We start from the raw sequence: 21,228 nt of genomic DNA on the forward strand, positions 1-21,228 counted from the left end.
CCTACAGCTTCCAGCACGGCTGGCCGGGGAATGCTGGGAGTTGTAAGGTTTTTTTTCTGTCTAAACATGCATAGGAGCCAGTGTGGTGTAGTGGCAAGAGTGTTGGACTAGGAGCTGGGAGATCCGGGTTCTAGTCCCCACTCAGCCATGGAAGCTCACTGGGTGACTTCGGGCCAGTCACAGACTCTCAGCCCGACCCGCCTCACAGGGTGGTTGTTGTGAGGATAAAATGGACAGGAGGAGGATAATGTAAGCCGCCTTGGGTTCCTTGCAAGGGAAAAAAGGCGGGGTATAAATGCAATAAATGCAATAGGATTGCGCCTTAAGGCTTTAAGGTGCTACCAGAATTTCTTTTTACTTCATTGCAAGTGAAGTAGCCTCTGGACCACCAAAGCTTCTGCCCCAATAATTTTTTAATCTTTGCGGAGCTACCAGACCTCTTCTTTGTTTGTACAGCGCTACAGTTTCCACTGGGGTGTATATCTTTGCCATAACGGAGCAGCAGTCTGGAAAGGCGTGCTTTCACCAGACAGACTTCCAAGACAGCGGCATTTCCTCCTTTTTAAAGGAGGTGCCACTCTTGCTTGCCCTCCCCCCGACACGAGCAGGGCGATCCCATACACTTGTCTACTCAAAAGTAAGTCCCATGGGTTCAAAAGGACTTACTCCCACGTAAACGCGCACAGGGCCGCGGCCTCAGCCGCTGAGGAACTGAGAACCCCCTGTTGAGAACTGAGGAGACTCGACAAGGCAGCTTTTCCCGCCTCTCCAAGGCATCGCCCAATAAGAAGCGTCTTTTCAAGACTAGCTAAGAAGACTGAGCAAGGCGGGAGCTCTTATTATTCCCCGTCGGCTGATAGGGTGAGTAAGCAAGCGTTAGAGGAGGAGCAGGAGGAGGACCAATCCCCGTTCTCTGTCCAGCTCGAGATTGCCCCCCCCTCGCCCCAATTTGAAACCGTTGGTGGCTAACGGCTGGTTTGCATTTTTTTAAAAGAGATGGCGCGAGTCCGCACCGCTGAGGTGAGGAAGGGGTGTATCCTAGCAACGCAGAGAGCGGGGGGGGGGAGCTACTAATCCGGTGCTCTATATATTGGACTGATCAGGGGTTTCCGCCCCGTCCCGCGAACGGCTCTCGCCCTGGGCAGCGCGAGCTGCCGCCGCCCCGCCAGTGCTTTCGGAACCGTGCCCCGGGAAGCATGCCAGGGGGTGCCTCTGAGCATGGGCAGAGTGGATTTCTCTCAGTATTGTGTGAACACAGCCCACCTGTCACCCGCAGGGGCTAAAAGCCACAGATCGGGCTTCAGCCCCAGAACCTCTTAAGGCACGCTTATGCACCATTTATGGCTTCCGTATTCCTGAACTGTGGGAAGGGATTACATCTATTTGTTTATTAAAAAATTTAAATCACCGGCGGGGGGAGCAAAAACAATGAAAATACAGGTTAAACAAATCGGAACAAGTGTAACCCGCGTACGATTAGCACACGCAAATGAGCCCAGGACGACTCCTTGCCCCCCGAAGTGGGGATTAAGCCCATTTCTTCAGGAGCGGCTGTCGACTCATTTGCTCATGCTAATTATATTACATTCATGACAGACAGATATTCATTTACAGTAGATTGGTTGATTGCATTTCTATACCACCCCATAGCCGAAGCTCTCTAGGTGGGTTACAGAAGTTAAAGGTGGGGAACCTTGACGTTCTATATTTATTTCATTTTTATACCACCCTGTTGCTGAAGCTCTCTAGGCGGTTCACAAAATTAAAACTACAAAAATACAACAGAAAATGCAATGTAAAATACAATAAATTAAAACTACAGAATAAAAATACAACCAGAGTAAAACCTACCAGCAGTGCAGATATTTAAAAAGCAATAGCAGATTTAAGACAGCAGAGCTAAAAACAAAACAAAAACACCTGGAATGCTAAAAATGCCTGGGAAAATAAAAAGGTCTTCACCTAGTGCTGGAAAGAGTACGACGACATAGGCAGCAGGTGAACCTCTCTAGGGAGTTCATTGCACAACCAGGGTGCCACAAAAGTTTAAAAGATTTTAAGTTTTAAGGTTTTGTTATTAATGTACAAAGTGCTAAACACCTTGGGACCAGGTTACCTGAGGCATAGCCTCAGCCCTTCTGGACTTGGGTCTTTGTGGTCCTCAGAAGGAGCACCTCTGATGGTACGAGGACCAGAGCATTCAGGGCACAATCCTATGCATGTTTAGACAGAAATAAGTCCTATAGATAGAAATATGCAAAGCTGGCTGGAGAATGCTGAGAGTTGTAGGACTTATTTCTGTCTAAACACAAATTGGATTGCTCCCTCTTGAACACGCTCCTGCTTAACATCAGATAGGCATCTATGGTTTTTACTTTTGGGCACCTGCTTAAGGCTTACCTCTTTACACAGGCCTTCCTTGAGGCGTGACCTGCCAGTTATAGTTCTATTGTTCAACAGCTCTTTTATTATTGTTATGTGAACCACTTTGATAATTTTATTGGAAAGTGATATACAAGTCTGTGTAAGAAATAGACAAACACACTAGACAATAAATAGTATGATTGGAGTCGTAGTGCAGCAACATCCAGAGGGCCACAGGTTGCCCACTTCAGATTTAGAGAGCAATCCTCAATGGAAGGGGGCAAAGAGGCAGAATGTTCACAGCTTCCAAAGGCCCGCTGGCTCATGCCAGCCAGGGCAGGAGGGAGACAGTGGCTTTATTAGGCCTTTAAGCCTGGTGGGTTTTATTTTAATTCCCAACCCCCCTTTTTAAAAAAGACTAATGTGGCACAGGGATTAGCTACGGTAGCTCCAGGTTTTTGCAGCTTAGGGGGCCAGTCCTGGGGCCTCTTTAGGAAATGGAGAGATTTGGGATCCAGCAGTTCCAAAGCTGGCTCTACCTCACTGTCCCCAGAACACACCACTTTGGGGGCTGCCACTAGCAGGAACACCACCGGTGGTAGATTTTTGCCCATGGAGCTTCCTCTGGGAATAACAGGCCTCCAAGACCCACATTAAAAGAGGCAGTAACCAGACCGCTCCTGAAAAAGCCTAACTTGGACCCGGAGGACGTTAACAATTATAGGCCAGTGGCCAACATCCCATTCCTGGGCAAGATGCTTGAATGGGTGGTTGCAGGACAGCTCCAGGCACTCTTGAATGAAACGGATCATCTAGATCCATTTCAATCGGGCTTCAGGGCTGGTTTTGGAATGGAAACTGCCTTGGTCGCCCTGTGGGATGACCTCTGCCGGGAAAGGGGCAGGGGGAGTGCAACCCTGTTGATTCTCGTGGACCTCTCAGCAGCTTTCAATACCATCAACCATAGTATCCTTCTGGATAGGTTGTCTGGGTTAGGACAGTGGTTCCACTCCTACTTGGATGGCCGAATCCAGAAGGTGGTGTTGGGGGATTATTGCTCTGTGCCATGGCAATTATGCCATGGGGTTCCACAGTGCTCTATTTTATCCCCCATGCTGTTTAACATCTACATGAAACCGCTGGGGGAGGTTATCCGGCGGTGTGGGCTGAGGTGCCATCAATATGTGGATGACACCCAGCTCTACTTCTCTTTCTCATCAAACCCAGGTAAGGCAGTGGCTGTTCTGAATCAGTGCCTGGGCACGGTAATGGACTGGATGAGGGCCAAAAAACTGAAACCCAATCCAGGCAAGACAGAGGTTCTGATAGTGGGTGGTTCGTCTGCCCGGCTAGGTGATATGCAACCTGTTCTGGAGGGGGTTGCACTCCCCTAAAGGATCACGTTTGTAGTTTTGGGGTGCTCTTGGATCCAGAACTGTCACTTGAGACACAGGTGAACTCAGTGGCAGAGAGCACTTTTTATCAGCTTAGGCTGGTATACCAACTACGCCCTTATCTGCACCAGAGAGCCTAGCTACAGTTATCCACGCTCTGATAACTTCTCGTGTGGATTACTGCAATGCATTATACGTGGGGCTGCCTTTGAAAACGGTCCGGAAACTTCAGCTGGTCCAAATTAGGGCAGCAAGATTGTTCACAGGGACTGGCCTGCGAGCTCATATTACGCCAGTTCTTTTCAGCTGCACTGGCTGCCAGTCCATTTCCAGGCCCTATTCAAAGTACTGGTATTAACATTCAAAGCCTTTAATGGCTTGGGGCCAGGTTATCTGAAGGATCGCCTCCTCCCATATGTGGCTGGCCGGACCTTAAGATCATCCTCAGCGGCCCTTCTCCGTGAGCCCCTGCCAAAGGAAGTGAGGAGGGTGGCTACTAGGAGGAGGGCTTTTTCTGCTGTGGCACCCTGGCTGTGGAATGAGCTTCCTTGTGAGGTTCGCCTGGCACCTACACTGTATTCTTTCCGGTGCCAGGTGAAGACCTTTTTATTTTCCCAGGCATTTTAGCATTTCAGCTTTCTAGACTTTTAGCTTTGCTGTTTTAAATCTGTATTTTAAGCCCTGCATTGCTGCTAGGTTTTATTCTGGTTTTATTCTGGTTGTATTGTTATACTGTGGTTTTAATGTTTTATATATTTTATATTGTTTTATTGTGTGCTCTTGGTTTTAATTTTTGTGAACCACCCAGAGAGCTTCGGCTATTGGGCGGGTATAGAAATGAAATAAATAAATAAATAAAATCCCGCCCTGCTGGTAGAGCTCCTCTACACTGGCAGAGGGGCTTGCCTGACCTATCCTAACCCCCACCAACCAGCAGATTTGGGAGTTCGGACTGTTCCGTTTTATTTACAAGTGTATAGCCTTCCCACACCTTGACTGTAAATTACAGTTCCCAGGGCAGCTAAAAAATAGTAATGTAAATACAATTTTCAAAAATAGTCAATAATAAAAATGAAGCACAGAAACTACCACAGCAAACTAAAACAGCAACACTATATTCAAATAGTAAAATCAAAAGTGTTATGACATTAACCCTATCAGTTTATTTCCAGATAATCATGTAGGCTGAGCCTTTGTAGAGAAATAAACGCAAGCTCTTTTGGTTCTACCAGATATATTTATTCTCACTAAAGTGACCAATTAATGTTTTGTTTCCTTCCTGTACGTCCCTTCCACCCTGCTCCTCACAACTAACTCTAACAGAGCATTAAAAATGATCTGGTTGGTTTATTTGGACTATGACCCTGCCTTACAAAATGGTCAAAGTGGCCAGCAGTCAGCAACAGTGCGATCCTTTGAATGTTTTCTCATAAATAAGACCCATTGTGTTATTTGGAGTTTACTCCCAAGAAAGTGTGGTGTGCGTAAGTTGCAATCTAAATCACTCTGCTATCCAAATAATAGGGCACAATCCTATGGAGATAGATGTCAGCCTCCAAACTCAGAGACTGATGTCTATCCAATGCAGGCAGTCGGAGCGTGGAGGAAATCCTGTCCTCCGTGCTCCAGCTGCCCTGCATTTTCAGCTAGACGTGTCTAGCCAGGGATGTTGGAGCGGGGAGGCTGTGTGTCTCATAGGAAGCCTCATAAAGAGGCTTCCATGGTCTCCTCCCCACCCCCGGGAATGCCCCCTTTTTCCCCCTCTCCGCACTCCATTTCCGAGCATGGAGACTGTCGAAAACTGGGGTCAGTTCCCAGAAAACAAAAAATCCTATGGCCCTCTAGAGAGCGTCTAGCGGCCATAGAATTGCTCTCTTTTTTCACTCTGATCACGTGTCACCCCTCCTTAAATCCCTAAACTGGTTTTCCTTACCTTTAATGCCCTCCATGGTCTTGCCTCACCTTATCTATCCTCTCACATCTGAATAACATCCCAGTGTGTGACTGTCTGTCTTCTAGTCCACCACTGTCAGCCACCTAAAGGTATGGTCCCTCAAACAATTCCACCCTTTCTCCCTTGCTGCCCCTTATGCCTGAAGCTCTCCCAAGAGCACTTCTACTTTGGTCCTGGGCATCTCCAGGTAGGGCAGGAAAAACACCTGCCTGAAACCCTGGGGGACCACTGGCAGTCAGCATTGACTATACAGGGCTAGATGAAACAATGGTCAGACTCACAATAAGGCAGCTTCCTATGTTCCCCATGGTGACACTTCTCTTACAAGCGTCGTTATTTTAATCTTAAATTGCTAACTAAAATGCTACAATAAAAAATAAATGTATCATAAAACAATTTGGGCCTAGGCATTAAAACAAATAATGTTGATGGATGGTTGGTTGCCAGTTGTCAGTAGCCCTTCCATGTAGGGTTTTTAGGTAACCAAAATGAAGAAATGCCTTGGAGCTCCTATAATATAGTTCGTACAGGTATCAAGTATTTATTAAAAGGGTGGGATGGGGAGTTAATTTGTACTCCTTGGGGTAGTATGTACAATAAGTATGTTGATGGCATAAAATTTTTTCTTGTGGTCTCCCCTTGAGGCGTGTGCAATGCATGCAAATGAATTTGACTCATCAGATGAGGAACCCTTGGAGGAAGAACAGACTCCTTTTCAAGTATCCTGGTAAGACCAAAGTGTTGTAGCAAAAATGCAGCACATTGTCCAAGGGAATGCCTCTAGAATTCCTTTGGAGCAACTTAATATTCTGACCACCAATCAAATTTCATTACTGCTTTTTTCAGCTTCTCTAATTTGCTCCATATACATGAGATGACACTCCTGAATTTTCTCCCTGCTCAGTCAGATGATGACAATGATCTATGCTCTCCATTTATTTATAGCCATTTTCATTCTGCTTCTTTCAAAGGGTTCAAGGTACAAACCCTATTCTCATCTTAATCTTCATGCATTCGTTAAACGCAGGGAAAGGGAGCAGGAGTGAACTGACTGGCCCTTCCCCCGACCTTGGCACATTCTGCCAGAGCTGAAAATGAGCTCTGTGTGTGCACTTGCAGAAGGCCTTTGTGCACAATTGGCAACCCTGGCATGATCAAGAATCCTGACTGCGACGACAAGCTCCACACTCCTACAGCTGAACATACATAGAGCCCATTCTGACATTCGACCAAAGGTGCCAGGGCCAGCCAGCCCAATCCTTCTGCCCCTCATGCACTCAGTGAGCATATACAAATTAAGACAAGGATAGGGCGATAGAGAGGCATTCTCAGTGGCTGATCTCCAGTGTTAGAATGCCCGTTCTCCAAAACGCGCAATGGGGACTAAGAGTACAGTCCGGTGCATGTTTAGACAGAGAAAAGCCCTACAGCTCCCACCATGCCCTAGCCAGCCATGCTGGGAGGTGCAGGACTTTTTTCTGACTAAACATGCGTCGGACTGTGCCCTGAATCTCTCTATCTTCTGGATCTTATTTATGAACGAATTTAGCAGCCAAGGTGAAGGAAGAGGATTCTTTGAATGACATTTCATTTTCTAACTTGCTGTTAAACATTGCTGCTCTCACTGAATCTCTTGTGAAAAGCATAGCATGACAGTAACCTAAAATTAATGGATAGATCTAAGACAGATACATCTATTCTTGGACCAAAAAACTCCTTTGATTTAAGAGAAGAGTTACAGTATTTACAAATTCACTCACACACCAAAAATCACGTTGGTTGTAAGTTAAGGCACCCCGCCTTGTAAGCACTGAACACATTCCCGAGTCTCATATACCGTGCTTACTTATAACTTAGCCTCAGTGCAGCCACACATTTCCTTGGCCTCTTAGTCCCAATCCATTGATCCACATTTCTTTTTGGAACCAACCTTTTAATTATTTTATTTAAAACATGTTTGTATTGCTGTTCTTCATATCAAATTTCAGGGCAATGTACCCCGTAAAACAAATGCAAGAAAACCCACAACAAGAAAACAGACGCTAAAGTTTTAAAACAGGCTAAAATCTTCTCACTTAAAACATTAACATACAATAAGATGCCTGGGGGTGTGTGTGTGTATGTATATGTGTGTGTGTATATATATTTGCCTAGCACCTAATTGATTGCACTGCTGGCACCTCTTTGAGGAGGGCATTCTATGACCGGGGTGCCATTGCCAAGGAAGCCCAGTCACAATTCTAGCAGCCATATTCTGTACTAGTTTAAGCTTCTGTTTTCAAGGGCAGTACCTCATACAATGCATTGCAGTGGGTAACATACAGGTATCATTGGACTGCAACTCCCATCAGCCCTAGCCAGCATAGCCAATAGTAAGGAATTTTGGGAGCTGCAGTCCAACATCTGGAGGACCACATGTTCATTGGATTCTGACTTGGATCCCTGCATTGAGCAGGGGTTGGACTCGATGGCCTTGTAGGCCCCTTCCAACCCTACTATTCTATGATTCTGTGATTCCCCATCCCTGTTTGAGATGGTCCTTGTACCTCTGATAGAAGAAGTACATGGAGAAGAGCCTTGGCAGAAGATCTAAAAAAAGGCAGATTGATATAGAAGTAGGCACTCCTACAGATATTTGGGTCCCAAGCAATTTAGGTTTTTCAAGGTAAGGAACAGCACCTTGAATTGGGCCTGAAAGTGAACAGTGAAGCCCTTCTTGAATTGGTGCGACAGGAGTAAACCGAGCATATGCAATCAAAATTGTGGTGGCCATATTCTGTACTAATTTAAGCATCTGACTGTTTTCAAGGGGACCCCCACATATAATGCACTGAAGTGATCCAATTAGGAGGTTACCACATGAATCACTCTGGCCAGACTATCTCTGTCCAAACATGGCTGCAACTGGTGAACTGGCCATACCTGGTAAAAGGCACTCCATGCCACTTGTGCCTCTAGTGCCTGTGCTAGATCTAGGACAACCCCCAAGCAGCAGACCTGCTCTCCCAGGTGGAGTGCAATCCTGTGCAGAATTGGTTGAACAGCATCTCCTCGGAAACAAAAACCACAGCCCCTCCATATTGTCAGGATTCAACATGAGTTTATTGGTTCTCATCCAGCCCATTATCAAATCCAGGCAGTGGTTCAGCACTTCCACAGCCTGACCCAACTCAGATGATAAGGAGAAGTAGAGTTTGAGTGTCGTCAGTGTGCTGATGCCTCTTAACTCTAAATCTTTGAATGACCTTACCCAGCAGCTTCATACAAGTCTTAAAAAGCATGGGGGCAAGCATGCAAGACCCCATAAGAAGTGCCAAGGGATCACACAGATGTCCCCCAATAATACCACCTTTTAATCATGTATTTAATTATGTACAAGTATAATGTGAACAATTCCATGAATGTTATGTACAAGTATATAATAAGTATATAATCTATATACAAACATAAGCTAAGTTTGGTATATCAAATGGGTGAGATATAAAAGGCTTTGATGAATTATAGAGCTATAGAAGCAGCTCTATGATAAGGTGAGTTTCTTTTTCAACATGCTATTGTCATAAAGACTGGAGGTGCAATCCAATGCATGTTTAGACAGAAAAAAGTCCTACGAGTCCCATTCTGGCTGGGGAATACCGGGAGTTGAAAGATTTGTCTGAACATGCATAGGATTGTGCCTTCAATGTTCTGTTCATGATAAAATCAAGACAATTTATCCTATCAGGAAATTTGGTATGGATAATTTATCTTGTGAGGGGTATAATCTGGTCAGGTTTCAGCAAATTCTCATAAAGAATGGCTGAGATGAAAAAGTTTTAAGTGTTTGCACTGAAGGGCAGGCAATCTATGTTTGGCAACTGTTTTTGTATCCATCCGAAGTATATCTTACATATCTTCTTTTGCCAGTTGAGGTTATGTATAAAATTCGAGGATATCACAACGGTTGCCTTCAGCTGGCTTGGTGAAAATCTGTTATGCCCTTGGATAGTAAGGGATGCTTCCTTTTTTTCTGACTAAAAAAAAGTACCACAGGTGTTAACCCACAATTCACCTGATTGGCTGCACAAAAAGGTTCCTCTGTTCCCCAAATTATTTCAAGATAATTGATCAGTGACAAATTGGTAATTCCTGGATTGTATCAAACAAGTCTTCTAATAAAGTCATACGTCTTGTAACTCTCAAGGCAAATTTTATGTCCCTCCACAGTTCTTGGTAATAAAATCTTTACTGTAGGTAGCCATCTGAATCCTGTCACAGACAAAAAAACAAGTTTGTAAAGAGAACTTGGTGCTTGCAATCGAAATACCATTGTAAAGGTTTTTAGCTTTCTTTTTTCTTGTAGGTTAGCTGTATCACCAAACAATTCCGAGTTTCTGGGAATATGTTCGCTGCCAGGTATGTAACAATGGCTGAAGGTTTATTAATTTATTCAAAAGACAAGAGTCAGTCTTAATTTCCAAAAAACAAAATGCAGTGAGCTTCATCATTAATCTACCTATGAACATTAAATATGAGGTTTCCCTTAGCATGGGATTTAGGCCATACTGTGTTTTTAAGTCAAAGGGATTGTGTCAATTCCCCAGTCCCTGCGGGGGTTCTGAAAACATTTGTCCAAAATGAAGTGTAACTAGCTAAGCTGGTCTGTTGGTGGTAAATGGACCTGGGTATCTTGTATTTAAAAACGTTGTAATAATTCTAGCAGTATTTGTATCTGATCTTTTCTCTTTCATGCATCTACACTGCATCATTTTAGGCTGCCGATTCAAAAGTATTAGAAGAAGCCTTCAGAAAGACATAGGTAATTGTATGTCAATGCCATAGGGATTATTCAGCCATCCTTCAATGACTTGCTTGCCCTGAGTCTCCCCTTGATGCCTTGAAGCTAGGGCTGTCATCCATTTGTTTGTTTAGAAGACTTCTACTCTGCTTTTAAACCATGTTTCTGAGGCAGTTTCCAAAGCATCAGATCGCAATAAAAAAAACATATCAATCCCAAATCCAGACAAGCGAAATGAACAGCAGATACTTAAACACTATAAAACCACCACGATGCAGCAGCACTAAAAACACCATGTTGAATGCCTGGGTGAATAGAAAATTCCAGGCCTAGCTCATAAAATTAAACGCGCCAGGCGCCAGGTGAGGAGCCATGGGGAGAGCATGCCACAATTGAGGTGCCACCACAGAGAAGGCTGTTTCTCTGGTAGCCACCCGCTGAACGTCTGGAGGCAGAGGCACCTGGAGAAGGGCCTCCAAAGCAAGACTTAATCCACGGCACGGTTCATATGGAAACCTTAGCTACTTGTATGAGCTTTAGATTGATTAATTGGTTAAATATCCACACATTTCCATGAGGGAAAAAACAATTTGCTCCTAAGGAGATAGCATGCTTTCTTTGTTTAGATGATGCACACATGTTTTGCAGCAGGCATTATCTCACAAGAGACATTTTCCCTTCTCTCACACATAGCAAATGCCTCTTAAGATAGTATTTGTCTCCTGCAGTGTATGTTAAGTTTTTGCTTTAAAAATAATTTAAGCATTTTAAGAATTTACTGCCTGATTAATGGGGGGCACCTTTTGGTTGATCAAAATTCTTTTTCATCAGTTAATCTAACCATTAAAGGGAGGGGCCATAGCTCAGTGGTAGGGCACCTGCTTTGCGTGCAGAGGGCTCTGGCTCAATGCCCAGCATCTCCAGGTAGGGCTAAGAAGGAATCTTGACTGAAACCCTAGGGAGCTGCCGCCAGTCAGTGTTGACATTACTGGGCTAGATGGACCAATGGTTTGGCTCAGTATAAGGCAGCTTCCTAAGTTCCTATAGATTAAAAAAAATCACTAAATGCTGCCATCCTACTTGGAACTTTACTTTCCTTGTACTCTGCTCAGCACTGTCACTGCTAAAAATACCAATTTCCAGGGCAGAGTACTGTTGCTAAAATTAAGCAAGCTTTAAGCCTAGTGTCGTTAGTTTGCCTAATAATCAGGTCATGGAATACACAGATTTCTTGTTGCAAAGTCAACTTGAAATATTTTCCAAGCTAGAATTCACAAGACTTGTATGTCATTTAGCAAATACCTTGGCTTCTTTACAGATGAACTGAGGAGCTATGGGGTGCAAGATATATTTGTACTCTGTACTAGAGGAGAACTCTCAAAGTACCGTGTGCCGCACCTTCTAGAGGCATATCAGAACCATGGGATCAATGTGCACCACCACCCTATTCCTGATGGAGACACTCCAGACATTGCCAGATGCTGTGTGATTCTAAATGAACTGAGGAGCTGCCTCGAATGTAACCGGAAAACCATAATACAGTAGGTTCCAGTGTACTAATATTTTATCCTCCCTCCATGCCTGTAGAGGTGGTCAAAAGTTGGATACATGAATACAAGCAGGTTTCAATCCCTAACATATTTGCTAACTCCATTCTTCCAAAATGTGCCGCTTCCTAGCTGCTACATTGTCTCAGTATAACTGTGAGAAAAGAAACAAAATGTAGAGCTTCCCTCTAGAGAACTTCCTGTATCAAGAAGATTTCACAACCGGATGCTTTAGGAGAAAACAGGAGAAGGGCAGTGGGGTTGCAAAGTCAGGGTAAGGAAGACTTCAGTCATTACATAGTTTTTTATTGTAGATTGTTATTATTTTGTATCCTGCCCTTTGTCTAAGGAGTGTAAGAACAGCATTCAAGAGAAGCCCAGAAGATGCATATGCAGATACTGGACAGGCCCAGATAGTAGTTCAAAAATGGAACTATATCAAATGTCTTCTTACAGTGTAGAAGCTACTGTTCTAGAATATGCAATGACAAAGAGTCCTTTTGAGAAAACTGAAGTGCACCTATTTGTAATAGTCCTAGGATAGGATGAGGTTTTCAAAGTGGGACTCAGGATACACAGATCCACATGGAGCCCTAAAGATACAAGTGTTAGGCAGTGCTGCCTAGTTTGGAACCCTATGTCTAGAACAGCACAGAGCTAGCTTTAACAGTTACAACAGTGGCAACTCCTACTATTGCAATATCCTTGTTCAATTTTTTTTAAAATCATCCAATCTTTTCTTTTCTTCCAGCTGTTATGGAGGACTTGGACGATCCTGCCTCAGTAAGCAGAGTCTTCTTTAAAAAAAGAAAACACGCTGAGCATTGATTACTTTAATATCACTAGTAATAGTCTTGTGCATAAATTGGTCTGATCATAAACCTGTGTCGTGTGCATATGATGCAGAATTTCCTCCAGCCTCATCCTAGAAGCAATTAGACATAATTAGGAAAGGACTTGAGAATAAAACTGCCAATATGATGCTGCCCTTACACAAGTCTACGTACGGTGCAACCACATTTAGAATACCTTGTACAGTTCTGGTCACTGCACTTAAAAAAAGATATTGTTAAGCTGGAAAAACACAGAAAAGGGCAACTAGAATGATCAAGGGGCTGGAGCACCTCCCCTATGAGGGAAGTCCAACACAGTCACATTTGACTTCAAAAGAGGAAACTTCTCTAAAATGAGGGAAATGGTGAAACAGAAGCTAAAAGGATTAAATCCCTTCATAATGGTTGGAGATTACTCAAAACCACAATAATAGAAGCCCAGGTAAAATGGGCCACAGGTTAGGAAAGATAGCACCAAGTCCAAAAGGTCACCGGCATGGTTAACAAGCAGTGTTAAGGGAGCTATTAGAGAAAAAAAGAGCTTCTTTCAGAAAAAAGAAGTCTTGCCCAAGTGAGGAAAACAAAAGGGAGCACAAGTTTGCACAAAGACAATGCAAGCAGACAATAAGAGATGCAAAAAAAGCATTTTGAAGAGCATATCACTAACAACCTCAGGGCCAACAATAAAGAATTCTTTAAATATTTCAGAAGCAGAAAACCAGCTAGGGAGGCAGTTGGACCATTGGATGGCAGTGGAGTTAAAGGGGTACTGAAGGAGGACAAGGAGATTGCAGAGAAGCTGAATTAATTATTTTCATCTGTCTTCACTGCAGAAGATATAGGACAGATACCTGTGCCTGAACTGATGTTTTCAGGAAAGGAGTCTGAGGAACTGGGGCATATAGTGGTGACAAAAGATGAAGTTCTCAACCGTATTGATAAATTGAAAGCAGATAAATCACCAGGCCAGGTGATATCCATCCTAGAGTTCTCAAAGAACTCAAATATGAAATTGCTGATCTTCTAAACAAAATACAAAACATGTCCCTAAGATCAACCTCTATACCAGAGGACTGGAAGATGACCAATGTAACACCAATTTTCAAAAAGGGATCCGGGGGGATCCAGGAAATTACAGGCTGGTTAGCTTAACTTCTGTTCCAGGTAAATTGGCTGAAGGCATTATTAAAGATAAAATTAGTAAGCAAATAGAAGGGCAAGCCCTGCTGAGAAGGAATCAACATGCCTTCTGCACAGGTAAGTCCTGTCTCGCTAACCTTTTAGAGTTCTTTGAGAGTGTCAATAAACATGTAGACAGGGGTGATCCGGTAGACATTGTTTGCTTGGACTTCCAAAAGGTTTTTGACAAAGTTCCTCACCGAAGACTCCTGACCAAACTTAGCGGTCCGGGAATAAGAGGACAGGTCCTCTTATGGATCAGTAACTGGTTAAAGAACAGAAAGCAGAGAGTAGGGATAAATGGTAAATTCTCCAAATGGAGGGAAGCAAGTAGTGGGGTCCCACAGGGATCTGTATTAGGACAAATGCTTTTCAACCTGTTCATAAATGAACTGGAATTAGGAGCGAGCAGGGAAGTGGCCAAGTTTGCAGATGACACCGAATTATTTAGGGTGGTTAAAACAAAAAGGGATTGTGAAGAGCTCCAAAAGGATCTCTCCAAACTAAGAGAATGGGCATCTAAATGGCAAATGCGGTTCAATGGAATCAAGTGTCAAGTGATGCACAGTGGGGCAAAAAATCCCAACTTCAAGTATAGCCTGATGGGATCTGAATTAGCAGTGACTGACCAGAAAAGAGATCTTGGGGTTGTGGTGGACAGCTCAATGAAGATGTCAACCCAGTGTGCAGCTGCTGTATAAAAGGCAAACTCCATTTTAGGCATAGTTAGAAAAGGAATTGAGAATAAAACTGCCAGCATCATACTGCCCCTATACAAATTTATGGTGTGACCACACTTGGAATACTGTGTACGGTTCTGGTCACCATACCTAAAAAAGATATTGTAAAGCTGGAAAAAGTGGAGAAAAGGGCAGCTGAAATGATCAAGGGGCTGGAGCATCTCCCCTATGAGAGAAGGTTACAACAGCTGGGATTGTTCAGCTTGGAAAAAAGGAGAGTAAGGGGAGACAAGATAGAGGTCTACCAAATTATGCATGGAGTGGAGAACGTGGATAGGGAGACAGTTTTCTCCCTTTCTCAAAAGACTAGAACTCGGTCATCCTAATAAGATGATTAGTGGGAGATTCAGAACAGACAAAAGGAAGTACTTTTTCACACAGCGCATAGTTAAACTATGTAATTCTCTACCACAGGAAGTAGTGATGGCCACCAGTTTGGATGGCTTTAAAAGGGGGCTGGACAAATTCCTGGAGGAAAAGGCTATCAGTGGCTACTAGTCTTGATGGCTATGTGCTACCTCTCATACCAGAGGCAGTGAGCCTATGTAAACCACTTGCTGGGGAACATGAGTGGGAGGGTGCTGTTGTGCTCATGCCCTGCTTGTGGGTTCCTGGTCAACAGCTAGTTGGCCACTGTGTGAACAGAATGCTGAAATAGATAGACCCTTGGTCTGATCCAGCATGGCTCTTACGTTCTTAAAAGGCTAAGGCTCCCTTTCACTGCTGGGTTGGAAGAATTGTATGTGCCTGCTACTCCCTCTCACATACCAAAGAACAGGCTCTTACTGGGTTTTTAATAGCACTAGATTCCCCTCCAGCAAAACACCTAAGGGGCTCAAAAATAGGAGGCTGTGGAAGCAAAGCCTGTATATGCATTGTTTTCTGTAATTTGTAAGAACTTTTGTTAAAAAACTGAACTGGTCATGAGGAGCCAAGGTGAGTACATGCAGCCCAAAAAAAGGGAAGTGGGACTCACACAATATCTGTGTTGTTTAACAGTCTGAGCTAGGATGTGGAAGTCAGCCCAGCTCAACCAACACCACAAAAAGTCTTGTGGCACCTGAGAGACTCACAGATATATTGTACCAGAAGCTTCATTGGCCTAAAGCCCACTTCATCAGAAACATGAAGTGTTATCCTCACTTGGCAGATATATATGCAGTGGGACCAAGGGCCATGAAATTCAAGAATACAGTCTGATATTTCTCCGTTGACCTGTAGCTCAACCGTGAACACTCTGGGGGTCAAGCAAGCCTTTCTCTCTTAGCATTAGCCTCAATACTAAGTGTAAGAAATTCCTCACAGCGTTTTTGTTAGGGCAAGTGGGGAAATGTAGTTTGAGCACATACAGTACAGCCCCTGACATTCCAGCCAATTCACTCAAAAGCAAGCCCCACTGAGTTCAATTGGAATTACTACGTTTTGGTACACATTGCTTTAGCTTTCAAAATGGTTCTGTCTCCACACTAAAAACGGCGCATTTCCTTAAACTGTTAATTGAAACTATCTTGTCGTTTGCAGTAGCGGCTTGTCTCCTGCTTCAGATATCTGCCACAGTAGCTCCACAGCAGGCCATAGACAGCCTGCGAGACTTGAGGGGTTCAGGCGCAATACAAACCATAAAGGTATGGGTAGGGCTGTGATGAGCCTGCTGGCAAGGCGGGCAGAGGTTCAGAGAGGAAAGCCACTTAACAACCATCTTTTGCTTGGCACTAAAAGTGTCTCCTGGCTTTCTAAGAGTAAGTCAGATCATCATGTTGCTGGTGACAGTATGCAAAATTCACTATTTCTGCTCTCAACCACAAGCCACACCAGAGTCCTCCATTGTTGCTCTTGATCCCTCTTGATATTAGCAGGCCTTTTATCCTTTTATGTGTAGACCTTCGCATTCATGTCCTTCTTGGTCCTTAACCCTCCTCAGGCTTTATCCTGCACTCTGTAATTGAGTTACTAAAGTTTTACAAAAAGCACAGCGGAGAAATTTGGTAGTCTACATTCCCTCTTTGATGTGGAGAACTTGCCTTTTATTGAAGGTTGCCAAAATCCTGGACCTGTGATAGGGGAGGTGGGGAGCATTTGCGGGGTGGACTGGCCTTTCTAAGCCAGCTCAGTTGGGAAGGAAAGAATGGAAGATACTCTAGGAACTTGCACTCCAACAAATGGGAATGAATGTACAACTACCCCCCCCCCCCAATAGAACCAGAGGAGAGTGATAGGGTTGGAAGGCACGAGTACTGGAATTCCTTGGAGCCTGTGGAAATCCATTATCACAACCTAGCTACCCATCACTACCTTTCTCTACTCAAACACCTGTGGTTGGAGAATAGATTTGGTCATCCAAATGCTGTCCGTTCACCCTAAATTATCATCTGCTTTTCCTTGCAGCAGTACAACTACCTCCATGATTTTCAAGAGGCCTTGGCTGCCCATCTGGCGACAGAAGGTACAATAGCAAGATCAATATCCCGATAAACAGCCAATGACCGTGAAGTTATATGTACTTGTTTGTGCACTCAGTAGAAACTGACCATGTTTCATTGGAACTCATTAGTCAGTTACCTGTCAATACCTCCTTGCTGAACTCTTCCCTACAAAAAATAAATGCAAACTGTGAGGGGTCTATATGAGCAAAGGCACATCTGTAGATTGGATTAATAAAACACAAAATATGACATGTGGCAGCATTCATAATAAATTATTCATTTTAATCCTTCTGTTCATTGTTTTTAACTTTCTCCTTCCTGTGTCTGGTTTTTTGTCCTTTGATGGGAGATGCGTGTTTGCTATTGTACTCATATCTCCACAGTTTATGGGAAGAAGAAGATAGAATCAGACAATTTTAATTTTAGGGTGAGTCTACATCAGCTTTTTGCTGGGATGGCCTAGGACACACCAGCAACAGGGAGCTGGTACAGTACAAACAGAAAAAGCATTGTAGGAGTGTGCCAGGTCAAGGAAGGATCTTTTGGTCTTTATTTCCCACTGGGGCATTGTGGAAAACATGTAAGCAAATGAATGCCACAGACTTGCTATCTAAAGCTCAAAAAGAAATACAGATAAAACGTTCTGTAAAGGTGACATGGTCACTACTGGATATTGATTGATTGGACACTGATAACTTCAGTAGCAGCAGTAAATGTATATTAGCTTCAAAGGATGCTATTAAATATATTTTGCAGGGGCCTGTAAGTACATGTAAAGTGCCTCTATAGAGGCACAAGGAGGCAACCAATTTTTCTTTCTGGCTGTAGCACCAAGTACCACTACAGAATCCTGCAGCCTTCAGGAGTGGCTTTTGCTGGGTGCAAGGAGCTGCTATAAGGGAAGGCCCTGAACAGCATGTGGCAGTTAGGATCCCAGTGTACATACTTCTCTGGAAACCTATAGGCCGCCTAATAACTGCAACCAGGAAATAGTTGTACTGAATTGCCTTGCCTTCTCCATATTTTAGGAATCACCTAACCTGACATTTTTGCAGTTACCTCCTAACTTGAAAGGATTTCCTACTCTGGAAGCTTTCTAAAAGTGGTATATGCAGACTGGTTCCTGTCAGACCATAAGTGCCTCCTGTTCCATTTTATCATTCCTGCTGTAAATAGCAAGGACAATATAGCTTAGGTAACAATCCCTTTTGATGTTAGATTGGGAAAGGGAGGGTTGCTTGTTTCTCTTCTACACAGCCTTCCAAAGGATTTAAACATCTTAGTTTGAGCCTGAGATGTCTCACACCACAACATTCCTATAGAGAAAGCACTTTTGCGCGCGTGCACACACACATGGAGCATTTGCTGTGCAGAAAGCCACAATTATGGCACCCTAGCACATTTGCATGTGTGCGGTTCTCACATGGATAGCATACCAATTTCTACACAGAAGAGGCCATACTCCTACAATATCAAGCATCATGTTAAAGCCCATCTTGGATCAGATCTAAAGACAAGATGTGAAAGTCCAGGAAAAAAAAACAAAAATGGGGGGGGGGACCCTTTTTCCCAGGACCATTTTTAGTTTTTTTCCAAAAAGTTGGAAAAATTGAACAGCTTTGGATTATGATTTTTTTTTTTTAGAATTTAAGATAAAGTATTTACATACTGCTACCCAGCCTTTACTTCCCTCAGAAATGATTTCTAAAAACTATATTAACATGGTTATAGAAAGACTAGAGATGTAAAATGTCTGAAAATAATGAAACCATGGGAAAAAATAGTTTTAATCCTCTCTGTAAGATTCCCAGCATAGGTCTTTCATTGCTTTTTAAAATTATCGCTCTAAAGTATATTTTACTGATAAACATTTATGTTCAGTTTCCCAACATGTGAATAGTCACCATTGTGCATTCATGACAGCTTGAGTTTTGTTCTCTAGCATCCTGTGTTTCTGATGATGTCTGTCCTGAATCTCCCACTAATCATCTTCATAGGATGACCAAGTTCGTCTTTTGAGAAAGGGAGAAAACTGTCTCCCTATCCACATTCTCCACTCCATGCATAATTTGGTAGACCTCTATCTTGTCTCTCCTTACCCTCCTTTTTTCCAAGCTGAACAATCCCAGCTGTTGTAACCTTCTCTCATAGGGGAGATGCTCCAGCCCCTTGATCATTTCAGCTGCCCTTTTCTGCACTTTTTCCAGCTTTACAATATTTTTAGGTATGGTGGCCAGAACCATACACAGTATTCCAAGCATGGTCGCACCATAAGTTTGTATAGGGACAGTATGATGCTGGTAGTTTTATTCTCAATTCCTTTTCTATGCCTAAAATGGAGTTCGATTTCAGCAGAACACTACATTCAAGTAGCAACAGGGGACAGTTAGAAACCCTTTTTTCTGGCAGCTCCAGTTTCATATAATAGATCTTTATGCATTATATTTGCCAACTTTTATCCCTGACTCATGAAGAGAACCTATATTCTCTACTAATTCATCATCTGAGACTAGACAATTAAAGGGCAGGTTTAATATGTAAGAAAATGTAGGAATTAAGGTCCCCTTTGAGTGAAAGTGGACATCACAAAGTGTAGGGGCAGTTTGACAGCAGCACACAAAGTTCAGAGGTAGAGACAGACACCTGCCATAAAACAAAAGAACATTTTTCTTTAAGAGAAGCTTTTGAAAAGAAGTTCTGCACACAGCTTCTCTCCCTTCCACAGAGGAGTTCTGCAACTATTTTTTAAGTTTGCATTTTGGTACAGTGATGGTGAACATGTTAAAGGAACATATGAACTGCTTTTTAAAAAACAAACTGTTGTGTAAGTGGGCTCATCCAGCATTTGACTTACTGGTATTATGTCTGCAACACAAGTTTCAAAGCTAGACACACACCATGAGTAACCCCCCCCCCCCATTTCTTCTTAAAAGCCTCCATGCATCCAAATGTGGAGGCTAATGCTACAGCCAGCCAGTAGGAGTTTAAGAAGATGTAAAAATTCAGTTGCATTACAAGAGGTAGGAGGAAACAGGAACAGAGACCTTTTCTATGGATATCGCACACCATTAAAGTGATAATTCAGCAGCAGTTACTACTGCTAGAGGTGGCAGCATTACGCAAACATAATTTGACACATCACTTACTGGCCTCTAGAAAATGGCTGTTTCTGAAAATGTCAATGGGAAAAACACCTAGAAAAAACCACACAGCTGTTGTAACAGAACATGGACTCAGATTTGTATCTCCTATTTTCATAGCATCCTGACACACTCAAGTCATGCTTAAGAAGTCAGCTTCACAGCTGTGCAATACAATCAGAAATGTGTTTGATAGGTTCTTAAACACTCAGTGTAGAAGAGAAGTTCTGGAGAGACGAGACTTCTGCATTTTCATTCCTATTTCACCTATCTCCATAGACTTAGAACAAAGGAGGTTTTTCTTCAGAAATATTCAGGGCCGCCTTCACCTGACCTGTAATCGGTACAAAGCCAGCTGCTTGTGGTTAAAAGCAGATTCTTTGTGCTCTAGATCTTTGTTCCAAGGAGCATTAACTACTGCAGAGGCTGCCTCAGAAGAGCTTACTTTCACAACAATTAGGCACATACTTTACACAGCTTTCCCCAACCTGGTGCCCTCCACATGTTTTGGACTACAACTCCTAGCATTCCTGACCAGTGGCCATGCTGGCTTGGACTGATGGGAGTTACAGTCCAAAACATATGGAGAGCAACAGGTTGGGAAAGGCTACTCTACAGCAGGAGTGCCCTAACCTCAGGCTGGTGGGATCTCCTTTTTTCTCCCAAGAACCTCCATGATCCAAAGTGCTTTAAATTTGCAAGAGTAGACACGAAGGGTGTCTTGCAGAGTGAAAGCAAAACTAATCTGTTCCAGAGGCCATACCCTTGCTTAAAGAACTGAGGAATTGCCTTTAAGGATCAGAGCAAAGCTCACTTTTGTAAGAATCCCAGCAACAAGCAGGCACTAAGCAGTCCACTGGGGGACTGTAATCTGGCT

General features: G+C 43.3%; 1 protein-coding gene across 4 annotated transcripts; it reads left to right on the forward strand.

The window, feature by feature from the left end:
* Nucleotides 1-951: 951 nt before the first annotated feature.
* CDKN3 (cyclin dependent kinase inhibitor 3) lies at nucleotides 952-17,523 on the forward strand. 4 transcript variants are annotated; one of them, XM_084834926.1, is made up of 8 exons: nucleotides 952-1,020; nucleotides 6,357-6,439; nucleotides 10,055-10,107; nucleotides 10,466-10,510; nucleotides 11,808-12,030; nucleotides 12,788-12,819; nucleotides 16,310-16,413; nucleotides 17,174-17,523. In XM_084834926.1, exons 1-8 carry the CDS (start codon nucleotides 997-999, stop codon nucleotides 17,258-17,260), a joined length of 651 nt encoding a protein of 216 aa, XP_084691052.1. In that variant the 5' UTR covers nucleotides 952-996; the 3' UTR covers nucleotides 17,261-17,523. The 4 variants fall into 4 exon arrangements, with proteins under 4 accessions (XP_084691052.1, XP_084691067.1, XP_084691059.1 ...); XM_084834933.1 differs by lacking the exon at nucleotides 952-1,020 and adding an exon at nucleotides 1,117-1,321; XM_084834941.1 differs by lacking the exon at nucleotides 10,466-10,510.
* Nucleotides 17,524-21,228: the final 3,705 nt, after the last annotated feature.

This window comes from Heloderma suspectum, chromosome 1, assembly GCF_057233095.1.
Source record: "Heloderma suspectum isolate Gila_16-S chromosome 1, 16-S_ref, whole genome shotgun sequence".
NCBI classification, from domain to species: Eukaryota; Metazoa; Chordata; class Lepidosauria; order Squamata; family Helodermatidae; genus Heloderma; species Heloderma suspectum.

What these genes read in the sequence shown, in the direction of transcription:
- CDKN3 (XM_084834926.1), top strand. Translation starts at nt 997, where the DNA reads ATGGCGCGAGTCCGCACCGCTGAG. An exon ending in ACTCCTTTTCAAGTATCCTG is followed by an intron (nt 6,440 to 10,054) that starts GTAAGACCAAAG and finishes TTTTTCTTGTAG; the next exon opens with GTTAGCTGTATCACCAAACA. An exon ending in AAGCCTTCAGAAAGACATAG is followed by an intron (nt 10,511 to 11,807) that starts GTAATTGTATGT and finishes GCTTCTTTACAG; the next exon opens with ATGAACTGAGGAGCTATGGG.